General features: G+C 41.8%; 1 protein-coding gene across 1 annotated transcript in view; it reads left to right on the forward strand.

Annotated features, from left to right (window-relative positions):
* Nucleotides 1–6,640: 6,640 nt before the first annotated feature.
* The window catches only part of LOC125487110 (tropomyosin alpha-1 chain-like), a 9,621-nt gene continuing 2,672 nt past the window's right edge, over nucleotides 6,641–13,589 (forward strand). Inside the window, exons 1-2 of the mRNA XM_048617554.1 lie at nucleotides 6,641–6,927; nucleotides 10,278–10,403. Of these exons, the coding sequence (XP_048473511.1) occupies nucleotides 6,814–6,927; nucleotides 10,278–10,403 (240 nt within the window). The 5' untranslated portion in view covers nucleotides 6,641–6,813. The remainder of the gene's footprint in view (nucleotides 6,928–10,277; nucleotides 10,404–13,589) is intronic.

Here is a 13,589-nt window from a genome sequence, read left to right on the forward strand (position 1 = left end):
CTGATGTAAATTATTGGTTTAAATTATCTGTCATTTCCCTATTTCCCCATTATTAATTCCATAGTAGTAATCAAAAGGTAATCATTAATAAATCTAAAAGGCAATTCAGGAGAAAAGTACTGGCCCAGACTGTGGTTATAATGTGAAGCTCATTCCATAGAGAGTAATTGGGATGACCAACATGTAAGGATTTAAGAGGAAGCTGGATAACACATGGGAAATTACAGAAGGATATTTTGATTGGAAAGAAATTGGGACAAAAACAAAATACTGCTGGTACTGGAAATTTTTTTTCTTTATTCATTCACAGGATATGGGCGTCGCTACTTAGGCAGCATTTATTGCCCATCCCTAATTACCCAGAGGGCAGTTCAGAGTCAACCACATTGCTGTGGGTCTGGAGTCACATGTAGGCCAGACCAGGTAAGGATGGCAGTTTCCTTCCCTAAAGGACATTAGTGAACCAGATGAGTTTTTTGGACAATCAGCAGTGGATTTGTGGTAATCGTTAGACTTAATTCCAGATTTCAGAAATCTGAAATAAAAACAGAAAATGCTGAAGAAACTCCGCTGGAATGGCAGCATGTGGGGAGAGAGAAACCGAATGAATACTTCAAGTCCAATATAACTCTTCCTCAGAACTGTATAAAGAGAGTTGTGAAGAACTCCTATCAGACTGGAAATGTCAATTCTGTTTATTTACAGACGCTGAAGAAAGGTGAGAGATGGCTCGTTAGCACCAGCATAGATCAATTAGGTGGAATACTCAGTTACTGCACTGTAAATACTTTAACATTGTAATACTTAATGGAAAAAAAACAGATTGGGATGGCTTTAGACTTACCCTTGGCCATTGTTGATACAGTCTTCTGAATTTCTCATTAAATTTGTAGCATTTGCTTACAAATAGCCTTATTAGACCATTAAAAGTTGAATGGCCTTTCTGTGGGCCATTATGACTCATTGACCACGACTTTTCACTCAGAGCTGTGAATCCTAGCAACGCTCAAGGCTCAGATTCTTATTTTTGAACGTTAAGGGTAATGTGGGAAGGTGCAGCTGAGGTAAAGGATCTTATTGAATGGGAAACCAAACTCAAAAGATCCAAATGACCTACACCAGCTTCCACGTATGTTCTTACGAGTGACCTGGCAGCACCGAGAGTCAGAGCTATTAAATGAAGTCTATGCACATGGACATGGAGGACACCTGGCCATCCATGTCAGACAACAGGTCGAAAGATTTCAGAGATTAGAGCTGGACAGAAAATGGATGAAATAAAACAAAATGCACAAGAGCTTCATTGTGGTCTCCATGCATGCTCTTAAACATAGGAAAGATTTTTAAAAATTATAAGCACTTGTTTCAATGTTAGTTGCACTGTATAATAGGCAAATCATGGGGTCAAATATTTTATTTATTTCTGATTCACCACAAAACTTTTAAATCTTAGTCTGTTTAGCAGGTATTAAAATGAACATTAGAATTTGATTTGAAATTCTCGTGTCAGTTTCCCTGGACTTTGATAGCTGCAAACTTTGAAATGTTTAAATTCCAAAATTTCAGTCACATGCATCAGGTTTCATATTCCAAGTGCAATCACAATACATTCTCTCGGATCCTTCTATCCAAGGATAGTTATTAACCCCTTTTTCCTTAATACATTAAGAACTTGGACTAGAAAGTAAGTGATAATGAAAAAACAATGACTTAACATCCTATTGAATATCAAAGTTGAAATGCATAAATTTTGACATTTGAGTTCACTGGAACACACACAATGTGAAATGGAAATTTAGCTGAAATTTGTGACCAAAGTCTCAATGTTTGTCTGAGCTGTTGTTCAATTGTTTGCCTCTGAATCGAAGGTTCTGTGTTCAGGGTCAACAAAGTTTACACGCCAGAGCTGTATTGAGGGAGCGATGCATCGTCGTTTGGCTGGTAACTGAGGCCCTGTCTAACTGTTTGTGAAGATGTAAAAGGTTTCAAGGCATTGTTTTGAAGACTAAGGAGTTATCATTGGGGTCTTTGCTAATATTTTTCCCTCGATCAATATCATGAGAGGCAGATTATTTCCACTCTCACGTTGCTGTTGTGTGTGTTGGCTGTGCACAGATTGGCTACTGCATTTCCATGTTACAACAGTGACTACACGTCAAAGAAAACACCAAATTAGTTCCAAAGAACTTTAGGGCATTTGGTGATTGTGAAAAACATAAATGTGATTTGTTTTAATCAGTAACAGACGTGTAATCTTAATAAGAATGGCAAATGAATTCCTGTCGGCTTTAGTACTGTGCATCACAGCCGTGATGTTTCTAGTTCTTCATGAATGTGCAAATGTCACAACTTAAGAATTTTGGAGATAGGGATGCTTGATGTAAAATTACAAAGATGCAAAAGACAGAATTATCAGCTTAAGATAAATTGTACACGGTGAATTCTGAACCAAGAATGCTGGAAATATGCAACAAGTCTGGCAGCATGTAAAAGAGGAAATACAGATTGATGTTTCAAGTGTGCATCCTCTGTCAGCTGGAAAGTGGAAAATAAGCAACCCCCTGCTAAGACCAAATAAAGAAAGAGTCAGAGGATTGGAAGGGCAGGTGTCCAACTTTGGTGTACACTTTAACTTTAAACATGAGTCCTAACTCTATTACAACTATGGACTGAGTTTTAAAAGTTTACTAGTCCTCATTAGTTAGTGGGGAAGGGTCACTGGACCCGAAACACTAACTATGATTTTTTTCTTCACAGATGCTGCTGACCTGCTGAGCTCTTCCAGCAACCTCTGTTTTTTGCTCCTCATTAATTACAAGTTCATTCCAGGTACATATATGATTTCACATGATTTACAGAATTTATTAAGTTTGTCATAGCAAATAAAAAATGTACATAATAAAAGCAGTGTATTTTTTTTATCAGTTGGTGCACTTCAGGATGCCAGTTTGTGATACCAGTTGACCAGGCACAGGTCTCCTGTTGACTAAAGTTTGCCTTCTGTCTTGGGTTTCAATGCAACAGAAAGGAAGACCAAGCAATCACCATTTAATAACCATTGCAAGCCACTGACCTCTGCGCATGATCAGAGACATACTGAACTCTACATGGGCTTGTTAGTGCATGAACAGTTCATGGTCAATCCTGTATTGGCTAAATAGTGTCTGCTCAATTGGTTTCTTTAAAAATAACGGCCTTCTTAATCACAGCACTTCCTTATCTCCTGATAAATTGTTTGACATTAGAATGTAAGATCATCTCTTTTGTAACAATTTATTTCTCTGAGCTTACCAACTCCATAGATCTTGGCCAAGATAAGGAAATGCCAGTAAACAGTGAAAACATCTACTTAGAATATAACCTCCCAGTGATTAACTATTATCCCAAATGTCCCAGCTGTACATCTAAAAACATAACCACAACAATACAAAACTCACCAAATTCCAAAGTAATATCTGTGCACACATTTACATGTATATAAAACCATAGTTATGTTACATACTTTCAGTTTCAAAACCAAATCATTTTAAAACATAGTTGCTTCTTTGATAAAAGCCTTTTACCTTGAAGCATTCCCACAAGTGTTAGCACAAATTAACATTAGCTTGAGCCATAAAAGCAACCATAAAACTGTAAATCTATGACCTTACTTTTGAGCTGGGCCATATGGTTTTCTATCTTACAAAAAACACTTAATGGTAAGGGCCCGGGGAGAGTCGCTGAACAGTGACCTTGAAGTGCAGCTTCGTGGTTCCTTGAAAGTGGAGTCGCAGGTAGACAGAGTAGTGAAGATGATGTTTGGTATACTTGCCTTTATTGGTCAGTGCATTGATTATAGGAGTTTGGAGGTCACGTTTCGACTGTACAGAACATTGGTTATGCCACTATTGGAATACTGCATTCAGTTCTGGTCTCCCTGCTATAGGAAAGATGTTGTTAAACTTGAAAGGATTCAGAAATCATTTAAAAGGATGTTGCCAGGGTGGAGGATTTGAGCATAGGGAGACGCTGAATAGGCTGGGACTATTTTCCCTGGAGTGTCAGAGGCTGAGGGGTGACCTTATAGAGGTGTATAAAATCATGAGAGGTATGGATAGGGTGAATAGTCAAGGTCTTTTCCACAGGGTAGAAGAGACCAAAACTAGACGGCACAGGTTTAAGGTGAGAGGGGAAAGATTTAAAAGGGATTTGAGCGGCAACATTTTCAGACAGAGGGTGGTGCGTCTGTGGAATGAGCTACCAGAGGAAGTGGTGGAGGCTGGTACAATTACAACATTTAAAAGGCATCTGGATGGGTATAGGAATAGGAAGGGTTTAGAGGGATATGGGCCAAATGCTGGCAAATGGGAGTAGATTAATTTAGGATATCTCGTTGTCATGGACGAGTCGAACCACAGGGTCTGTTTTCATGTTGTACATCTCTATCACTCTATGACTCCAAGTAACTGCAATTAAGCAGAATATAATTTAATGCCTCGCTTGCTTATTCAAGTCAAAATGATTAATAATTGACAAAGGATTTAGCACGAGAGATGTAGCAGGTAAATGTAGGATTTAGAATCCTGTCAGAGGCTTAAAGACTACATCTATCACATTTACCTATTTTGAAAAATAGATCATTACCACGAGTAATTGATGATTTCAAGGCGAACTAGCTGCAGAATTATGTGCCTGAAAATTTGTTATCCTAACAATACCACTGAACTGAAAAGCATCAGGTGTTTTAACTATTTACAATTTCTGTTCAGACTAAATTCTCCCATACAAATGAAATCGTTTCAGGTGCCTTGACTTTGCATTCCACAATCGGACAGCCAGAAAAGGAACTGCAGATGTACTTAAATAAGAATTAGAAACTGGAAGAGGAGCGGTAGCAGGAATGAAATGATTTTAAAAAAGAGTTTCAGATGGTGGGGTTGTATTCACTGGGACACATCTCTATCGGTGATCTGCAGATAGCAGGGAACAACAACAACAACTTGCATTTTTCTAGCACCTACAACTCTTTACATAAATATTAGCTGACTAAAACTGGTGCCAAGCCAATAAATATGAAAGGGATTATTAAAAGCTCACTCAAAGAAATTGGTTTTGAGGAGAGTCTTGAATGAGGACTGTTGTACAGACTTAGAAAATTATTCAAAGGCTTAGAACATCAACAGTTGAAAGGACAACGAATTCAGTCGGGGATGGCAAGGTGCCAGAGTTGGAGGAGGATGGTGCTCTTGCAAGGTTAGTGGACGGTGCAGTACAGCGGAAAGTACAGACAGAGTGAAGGGCCAAGATTGACAGAATTTAAGTTTCAAGATGAGAATTTTAAACTGAAGGCACTGGATGAGCAGGAGTCAGTACAGGTCAGCAAGGCCAGGAAAGCCTAGTGAGTGGGAACACGGTAGAATTCGGGCAACTTAAATTATCCTTAACATTTCTATTTCATTCTGTTTTATTCCTTCTTTTAATCCACATGGAAGTGTCCATCCCTCCAGCCCTAATTTGTCTGCATCCCCAAAATGCAATGTACCCCACAAGTAAATTGCAAGATTGTCTCCCAATTTCAACTTTCCTAAGGGCTGGGGAAAGATTCTTGGGGGGGGGGGGGGGGGGGGAGGGGGCGTGCTGTGTGCAGGGAATGGGAGATTACTTAGGAGAGTATTGGAATAATCTCTGGATACAAATAAGCATGGATGTGTGTCTTGGTGGTACAATGGGTTGAGGAGCCAAGTGATTACAGAGATCAAAGCTCTCTTTGAATGGAAAAGATTTAGACCTCAGCACAGACTCAAATGGGACACACAAATGGTAAATAGGTTTGATCTGCCTATGAGGGCAGCATTGACAGGGATGAAATCAACAGTGGAAGAATGGAAGAATGGAGTTGGTGCTGTGACCTGATCATTAACCTGGTGGTGTATGCTCACTGGATCTTGCTGTGATTTGTAGCAACTGTAAAACATCCAATTACATAGAAGGGAGAGCAGAGGAACAGGAGTAAGGCAGACAGAAACTTTCCACCATTCAAATTAGATCATGGTTTATCAGTACCTCAACCCCATTGATCTGCCTTTCTTCTGCATCTCTTGACAGGAGACTGAGGGCATTTGAAACTGGAGGCAAAAACTTTGCAATTTACTTGCGGGCTACAATGTCCTTACTCATTACCAAAGTACAGACACAGACCAGTCAAAGCTGAAAGGATGAAGACTATTAAGTGGATTAAAGGATGAAGTAAAAAGGAACGGAATAGAAATGTGCGACTTATTAAGGACAATTCAGTAATAGTTGCTCATTGGCCTTGGGCGATACATTAAGAAGTATAAAGGCCGCCTGGGGTCACAGAGCTGAGCTGGAGAATTCTCGCAGCCTGTTTGTGCTAAGAGACTGAACCATAGACATGGGGTTTCTTTTTGTATAAAGAGCAGAAGCAGGCACATTCCTTTCTCTCCATCTGGCTGAATTTCACTGAGTCAGAGACTCCCAAAGACGGGCAGAGTTGGAGCTGACAAAGAGGCCACGTCCCGTCTCTGCGATGTGGCACAGCACCGCCCCCTCTCACACTCGCCACCATCCTTTCAGTCCTTTCCAAAAGAAGTCATTGGATTTCGGTTCGATTCGCTCAGAAATCCAGCCTCCCCCCCCCCCCCCCGGCTCCTTATTTCTCCAGCACTGCCTCAGCCGCCACTCACTTCAGGGTAAAACTCTGCAGCAGTAAATCTCACACTCTGCTCCAGTCAACTCCCACACAGGGTTGGCTTTCCTTTTCATCTTTTAAAAAAACAAGAACTCCAAACTAAAGACTAAAGCAATCAGAGCACCATGGATGCCCTTAAGAAGAAGATGCAAATGTTGAAACTGGAAAAAGAAAATGCAATGGACAAAGCTGACCAGGCAGAAGTGGAAAAGAAGGCGGCGGAGGACAGGTGCTTGCAGGTGGGGAATGAATGGAGCACAATGTCTATTTGTAAAGGCAGTTTGTACAAGTGACTACATTCCCCCTCAGTCAGTCCTGCTCTCACCCCCTCCCTCCCCCCCGCGGCAAAGGGCGCTTTGTTTAGTGATTAACTAAATAGTATTTTAGTTCTTATCAATATCTGCAGGCGCTGTCACTCCGTTAAATATTAATAATGGAAAATGAGGGTCCTTCATGGATTGAAGTAATTGGAAATGGGGCGGGGGGGTCAGTAAAATACATTCTGTAACAAAGTCTGTCACCGCCCACTTTTGTGGAACCGTGAAAGAAACAAAACCATACCTTCAAATCATTCCTGAATTTACTGTGCGCCTACACAGCACACTGTGGCTGGCCGCTGGGGAGAGCCTGACGGGAAAACACCCGAAGCTGTTCCTCATGTGAACTCAATGTGGGGACCAGTAAAACGGTCCCGGTGTCTGGGGCTGGGAGATGGCTCTGGATTCAACACCTTCCCCCGCCGCCCCCTTTCTGTTAACGTGTAGTGTATATCTGAACTTTCTATGTAGAAAAGAGGCCAGTTCTTGTTAAGATTGCTTATTTATTGTCACGTGTATCGAAATACAGTGAAAAGCTTTGTTTTAGGAGCGGTACAGGCAGATCACAATAAGCAAAGGATGTGCAGATGAAAAAGACTTAAGAGGCATACAGGTTACATTATTAGAGGCTAGAGTCCATTCAACAGTCTGATAACAGCCAGGAAGAAGCTGTACCTGAACCTGCTTGTGCGTGTGTTCAGGCTTCTGTATCTTCTGCCTGACGGAAGAGGTTGTAGGAAGTCATTACTGGGGTGTGATGGGTCTTTAATGATGTTGGCTGCCTTTCTGTGGCAGTGAGCCATGTAGATAGAGTCCATGGATGGAAGGTTGGCTTCCGTGATGGTCTGGGCTGTGCACACCACCTGCTGTAGTTTCTTATGGTCCTGGGCAGAGCAGTTGCCTTTCCAGGCCGTTATGCACCCGGACAGTGGTGCATCTGTAGAAGTTTGGTTGATGAACAGTCAAAGGGCAAACATCCTTCAGTTCCAGATCTGAGACCAGGTATAATTAACCACCATCCCTCTCTTCTGCTCTTGAAAGCTGTGCATCTGCTTGGATACAGCTCTGATGCCTCAGCCAGGTCATTGAAGTTCAAGTATGAATCTGGACAAAACAGCAGCAGGTTATCCGACTACAGAAGGCATCACAAGCAACTCAGTCACCATCCATGCTCATCTAGCACCCAATGATAGAGAGCCCCAGATCAGTTTTCTTGTCTTAGCTCAGCAATACTGAGATCATGGTGGAACTATGTGATGGCATGTGGGATCTCACCTAGCGACCAGGAGAGCTGACATGAGGTGCACTCTGTCTGTATATGGGAAGGTCGACCAGACCACAAGCAGGACAGAGAGTGGTGAGATCACCAGCTGGCCTTCCCTCGATCCCAGGGGCAAGCAGGAATCAGCTGTTTGAGTGGTTTGAATAAAAGTACATCTCCCCCCTCCCGTGCTGTCGAGTGATGCTGCCTGCAGCTGGTTAATATTTGCAGCGCTGGGCTGAAGCCTGAAGTGAGGAAATGTAGTGGTGAAATCCCAATGGCACTGGACTAACGATCCATGAGGCCAAGTTTAATACTCTGGGGTCATGGGTTTGAATCCCAATATGGCAGATGGTGAATTTGAATTCAATTTTTAAAAAAGCCCTAACATGGTCATTAATTGGCCACTTAAGGGCCTCGAATGGTGGTAACTGAATTCGGTTGAAAGTGGAAAGGCTATAACCAGATATGCCACCATAATCAACTAGCCTCCTCCCCTCCATCTCATCATCAGTTGAGACACAGTACAGTCCCACCCACCCATTCCCCCATCTGTGGCAGCTGCTTTAATATTAAAATAAATTAACTAATAAATACAAATGACCTGATAAAATATTTTAAAAGTAGGGCAATGTCAAATTTATTTAGTAAATGTTATAAAAAGATAGAAAGACTTGCATTTATTTTGTACTTTTCATGGCCACCAGACATCTTAAAGTGTTTAAAACAAATTAAATATTTTTGAAGTATTGTCTGGAATTATGTCAGAAACATTGAAGTTAATTTGTGCTCAGCAAACTCCCACAAATGGCAATCTGATAATAGCTCGAAAATTTACTTCTTTTGTGATGTCAACAGTGGGATAAGTATTGGCCTCAACCCTGGGGATAACTCTACTGCGCTTCTTCAAAATACTGCCAAGGTGTCTTTTGTGTCTACCCAAATAGGCAGATGAGGCCTGAGTTTAACATTTCAGCTGAGAAACAACACTTCTGACAGTGCAGCACTCTCTCAGAACTATCCAGTGTTGGCCTTGATTTTTTTTGCACAGAGACCCTGAAGTAGGACTTGAATTCAGATTGAGGCAAGTCTGTTACCAAGTGAGTCACATATATTGTTGGTATTTAGCATTAAAATAGCAGCAAAATAAATGCATACTAACATGGAAACCCAGAAGAGAGGAGCAGGAGGAGGCCATTTGGCCCTTCAAGCCTGCTGTGCCGTTCTTCACGATCATGGCTGATCGTCCAACTCAACAGCCTAATCCTGCTTTCTCCCCATAACCTTTGATCCTGTTCACCTCAAGTGCTATATGTAGTCACCTCTTGAATACATTCAATGATTTGGCATCAACTACTTCCTGTGGTAATGAATTCCACAGGCTCACCACTCTTTGGGTGAAGAAACATTTCCTTATCTCAGTCCTAAATAGTCTACCCCGAATCCTCATACTGTGACCTCCTGGTTCTGGACACACCCACCATCAGGAACATCCTCCCTGAATGGAGAGATAGCAAGAACTGCAGGTGCCATTTCTGAAGAAGGGCCCTGACCCGAGATGTCAACTTTCCTGCTCCTCTGATGCTGCCTGGCTTGCTGTGTTCTTCCAGCTCCACACTGTCTTCTCCCTGCATCTATGCTGTCCAGTCCTGTTAGAATTTTATAAGTCTCTATGAGAAACAGCTCCCCCCCCACCGCCCATTTATCTGAACTCCGGCGAAAACAATCCTAAACTAGTCAATCTCTTCTCATACATCAGTCCTGCCATCCCCGGAATCAGTGTGGTAAACCTTTGCTGCACTCCCTCGAGAGCAAGAGCATCCTTCCTCAGAAAAGGAGGCCAAAGCTGCACACAATATTCCAGGTGTGGTCTCACCAAGGCCCTGTACAACTGCAACAGCAAATCCCTGCTCCTGTACTCGAAACCTCTCACAAGTGACTGCTCAGAAATATTTTCTGTTGTATTGTTGCACGTTCTTGAACTTATTAATGTGATCTTTGATTTTATTAGCTGGAAGAAGAGATCATTAGCTTGCAGAAGAAGCAAAAAGCAACTGAAGATGAGCTTGACAAGTGCTCTGAATCCTTGCGAGATACTCATGGAAAGCTGGAAATAGCAGAGAAGAAAGCGACTGATGTGAGTTATTTTGATAATACAATATCTTTTAAATTAACTCCTCCACCACAGAATCAGTTAACAGCAGGAGAGGCCCATCACCTTGTATAAATGTAATTGCTCAAATATGGTACAGCTATGTTCTCAAAGGTGCAAGTATTACCTTGTGAGTTAATATCATGCTCTCTCTGTGAAGGAGTAGTTCTTGCAGCCATGAAAGAAGTTTGCTGCTGTCATACTGAGGCTACTGTAAAGGTGTTTGGGGTCACTGTTTTGCTTGGGGTTGCTGGATTCCAACTTGTGTTTTGTTGTAAATCCATTCACTGATAAACTGGTCAAACACGTTATATGTTAAACCACTTCTATCTCGAGCAGAGGTGTCCAATGTTCAACAAGCTGGCATGCCAACATTTTTATCTGGCCTGTGTATCAACTGGTAGCAAGCACACATTCCTATTGACTGGCACAGTGTGGCATTCCCCATGTGCTTGATGATATCTCAAGTAAAAACCAACTACTGCAAATGCTGGAGATCTGGAATAAACACAAAGTGCTAGACAAACTCAGACACTCTGGCAGCATCTGCGGAGAAAGAAACAGAATTAACGTTTTGCGTCCGGTACGACTCTTTATATTGGACTCAAAACATTAAGTCTGTTTCTCTGTCTCCAGATGCTGCCAGGCCTGCTGAGTTTCTCCAGCACTCTGGCCTCATTGGCCAGATCTCAGTTGGTTTGACTGTGTCTGGATCTGGTGGCACCCTTCAGTTGCTTCTGAAACTCAGACAGTGTGCCTTGCAGTATTTCCTCCGTCTAATGCTGTAAACCCCTCAGCAGCTGGAATGGATCTCACTGGGATTTCATAGTAACCTGGCAGGTATTAACTAATTACACATCTATATCAAATATGTCCAAGGGTTCTGATCATCTTGGAAAGTTGGCAGGAAATAGATGCCCAATAGAATTGAGAACAGAATATATCAAAAGACACACCAGTAAAATCATGTGATGTAACCAACAAAAGTCCTTCAACATACCTGTAAGGTAATACAGATAGTTTCTAACACAGTTGTCCAACATGTGGTCCATCCGCCAGTGTCAATAAATTTCTAATGTCTTATTTTTCCAAACTTTGTTCTCTGGCCATGTGAGTGAGAAAAAAAAAACAATATTGAAATAGGGTCTTAAGAAGGTTGGACACCTTGAACATTGAGAATTTTTAATTAACTTCAATATCTTCTTTATGGTCTCCCATGTAAATCAGTGGAATGAAAGTGGGGGAAAGAAAACATTGATGAGAATTAGTGATTGAATTTTGAAGCAGCAACTCTCTTGCATTGCACTCTCAATTCTATTGGGCATCTATTTCCTGCCAACTTTCCATTGAGATATTAAACCGAGGGCCTACCTTCCCTGCCAGGGCAATGTAAAAGATCCATGGCAGGGAGAAAGAGCATTAGAGACCACCCCAGTGTCCTGGTCAACCTTTGTCCTTCAGTCAACACCAATAAAGAACAGATTATCTGTCCATTATCACTTTGCTGTTTTGTAGGTTTGCTGGTGCTACATTACAACAGTATAATAATACCTAATTGTCTTTATAGTGTATTACACTGAGGTTATGAAAGGCATGATATGAATCAAGTTCTTTATCGTTTAATTGTCGTGTGTTACTTTAGACTTAAACCACTAGAGGGCATTGCTGGCTAAATCAAGCCCACCTCAAGCCGCACCCCCATCACCTATTAACCTCATCCCGCCCCCTTGACCTGTCCATCCTCCCTGGACTGACCTATCTCCTTCCTACCTCCCCACCTACACTCACCTTTACTGGCTCCATCCCCGCCTCTTTGACCTGTCTGTTTCCTCTCCACCTATCCTCTCCTCTATCCATCTTCTATCCGCCTCCCACTCTCTCCCTATTTATTTCAGAACCCCCTTCCCCTCCCCCATTTCTGATGAAGAGTCTAGGCCCGAAACGTCAACCTTTCTGCTCCTATGATCTGCTTGGCCTGCTGTGTTCATCCAGCTCCGCACCTTGTTATCTCAGATTCTCCAGCATCTGCAGTTCCTACTATCTCTGACAAGTTAGGCTGGCACATGTTGGCACCAGCCTAGTGTCTGTACCATGGAGGTAATGGAAATATGATTGGATGAGAGTGAGGAGCATTGTCAGCAGTCCTTTAAATGGAAAGTAGGAAACGGATTTAGTTGCCCCTACATTGAGCTTCACTGTAACATTATAGGAAGCTGATGACAGAGAGGTCAGAGTGGGAATGGGGATAGAATTAAAATGAGAGGTTACGGGAAATTCAGGGTCACATTTAAAACTGGAGGAGGTATTGTGCAAAGCAATTGCTCAGCCTGATTTTGATCTGCCTCATCTACAGGGACTGCAATGTGAACAGTGAAATGCATTGAAAGAATTGCAAGTTAATCATAGTTTCACCTGGAGGGAGTGTTTCAGGCCTTGGGCAGTGTGAAGTGAGGGGGTAAAAGGGCCAATTTTGAATCTCCGATATTTGCAAAATGAGTTAGCTGGGATAGATGAGTTAGCGTGAGAAATATTGAAGAGTCAGATTATGGAAAATATACACCACCTGAAGTCATCTGTTATTACCTACAATACATTGCTTAGGGCTGCAGACACTTCCTGTCAACATGTTTCAGTGTATATACCTATTTCACCATGATAATAAAAGGCCCTGGTAAATTTAACATTGTATAATTCACCGTCTTAGCAATCGTGGTGCCTTATCAATTTCTTTTACAGTGGCTTGGCCTGAAATGTAGAGAGAATCCAACCAACAATCACTTTCTTATATCCCTATCGTCAGTATATTTTATTTTCTTTCTATATTTTTTCATGGGTAATGGCTGTCACTGGTAAGGCCAGCATTTATTTCCCATCCGTACTTGCCTTTGAACTGAGTGGCTTGCTCAACCATATCAGAAGACAGTTGATAGTACCACAGCTCTGTGGTCTGGGAGTCACAAAAAAGCCAGAACAGGTAATGATGGCGGATTTCGTTCCCTAAAGGGGTGTTAGTGAAACTGATGGGTTTTTACAACAATGAATGATAATTTCATGGTTACCACCACTGAAGAATAGCTTATGATTCCATATTTATTCATTGAATTTAAATTCCACCATGTGCCATGGCGAGACCTCAGAATATCAACCTGGGCATCAGAATTACTCATCCAG

This window comes from Rhincodon typus, chromosome 1 (genome assembly GCF_021869965.1).
Source record: "Rhincodon typus isolate 14 chromosome 1, sRhiTyp1.1, whole genome shotgun sequence".
NCBI lineage: Eukaryota > Metazoa > Chordata > Chondrichthyes > Orectolobiformes > Rhincodontidae > Rhincodon > Rhincodon typus.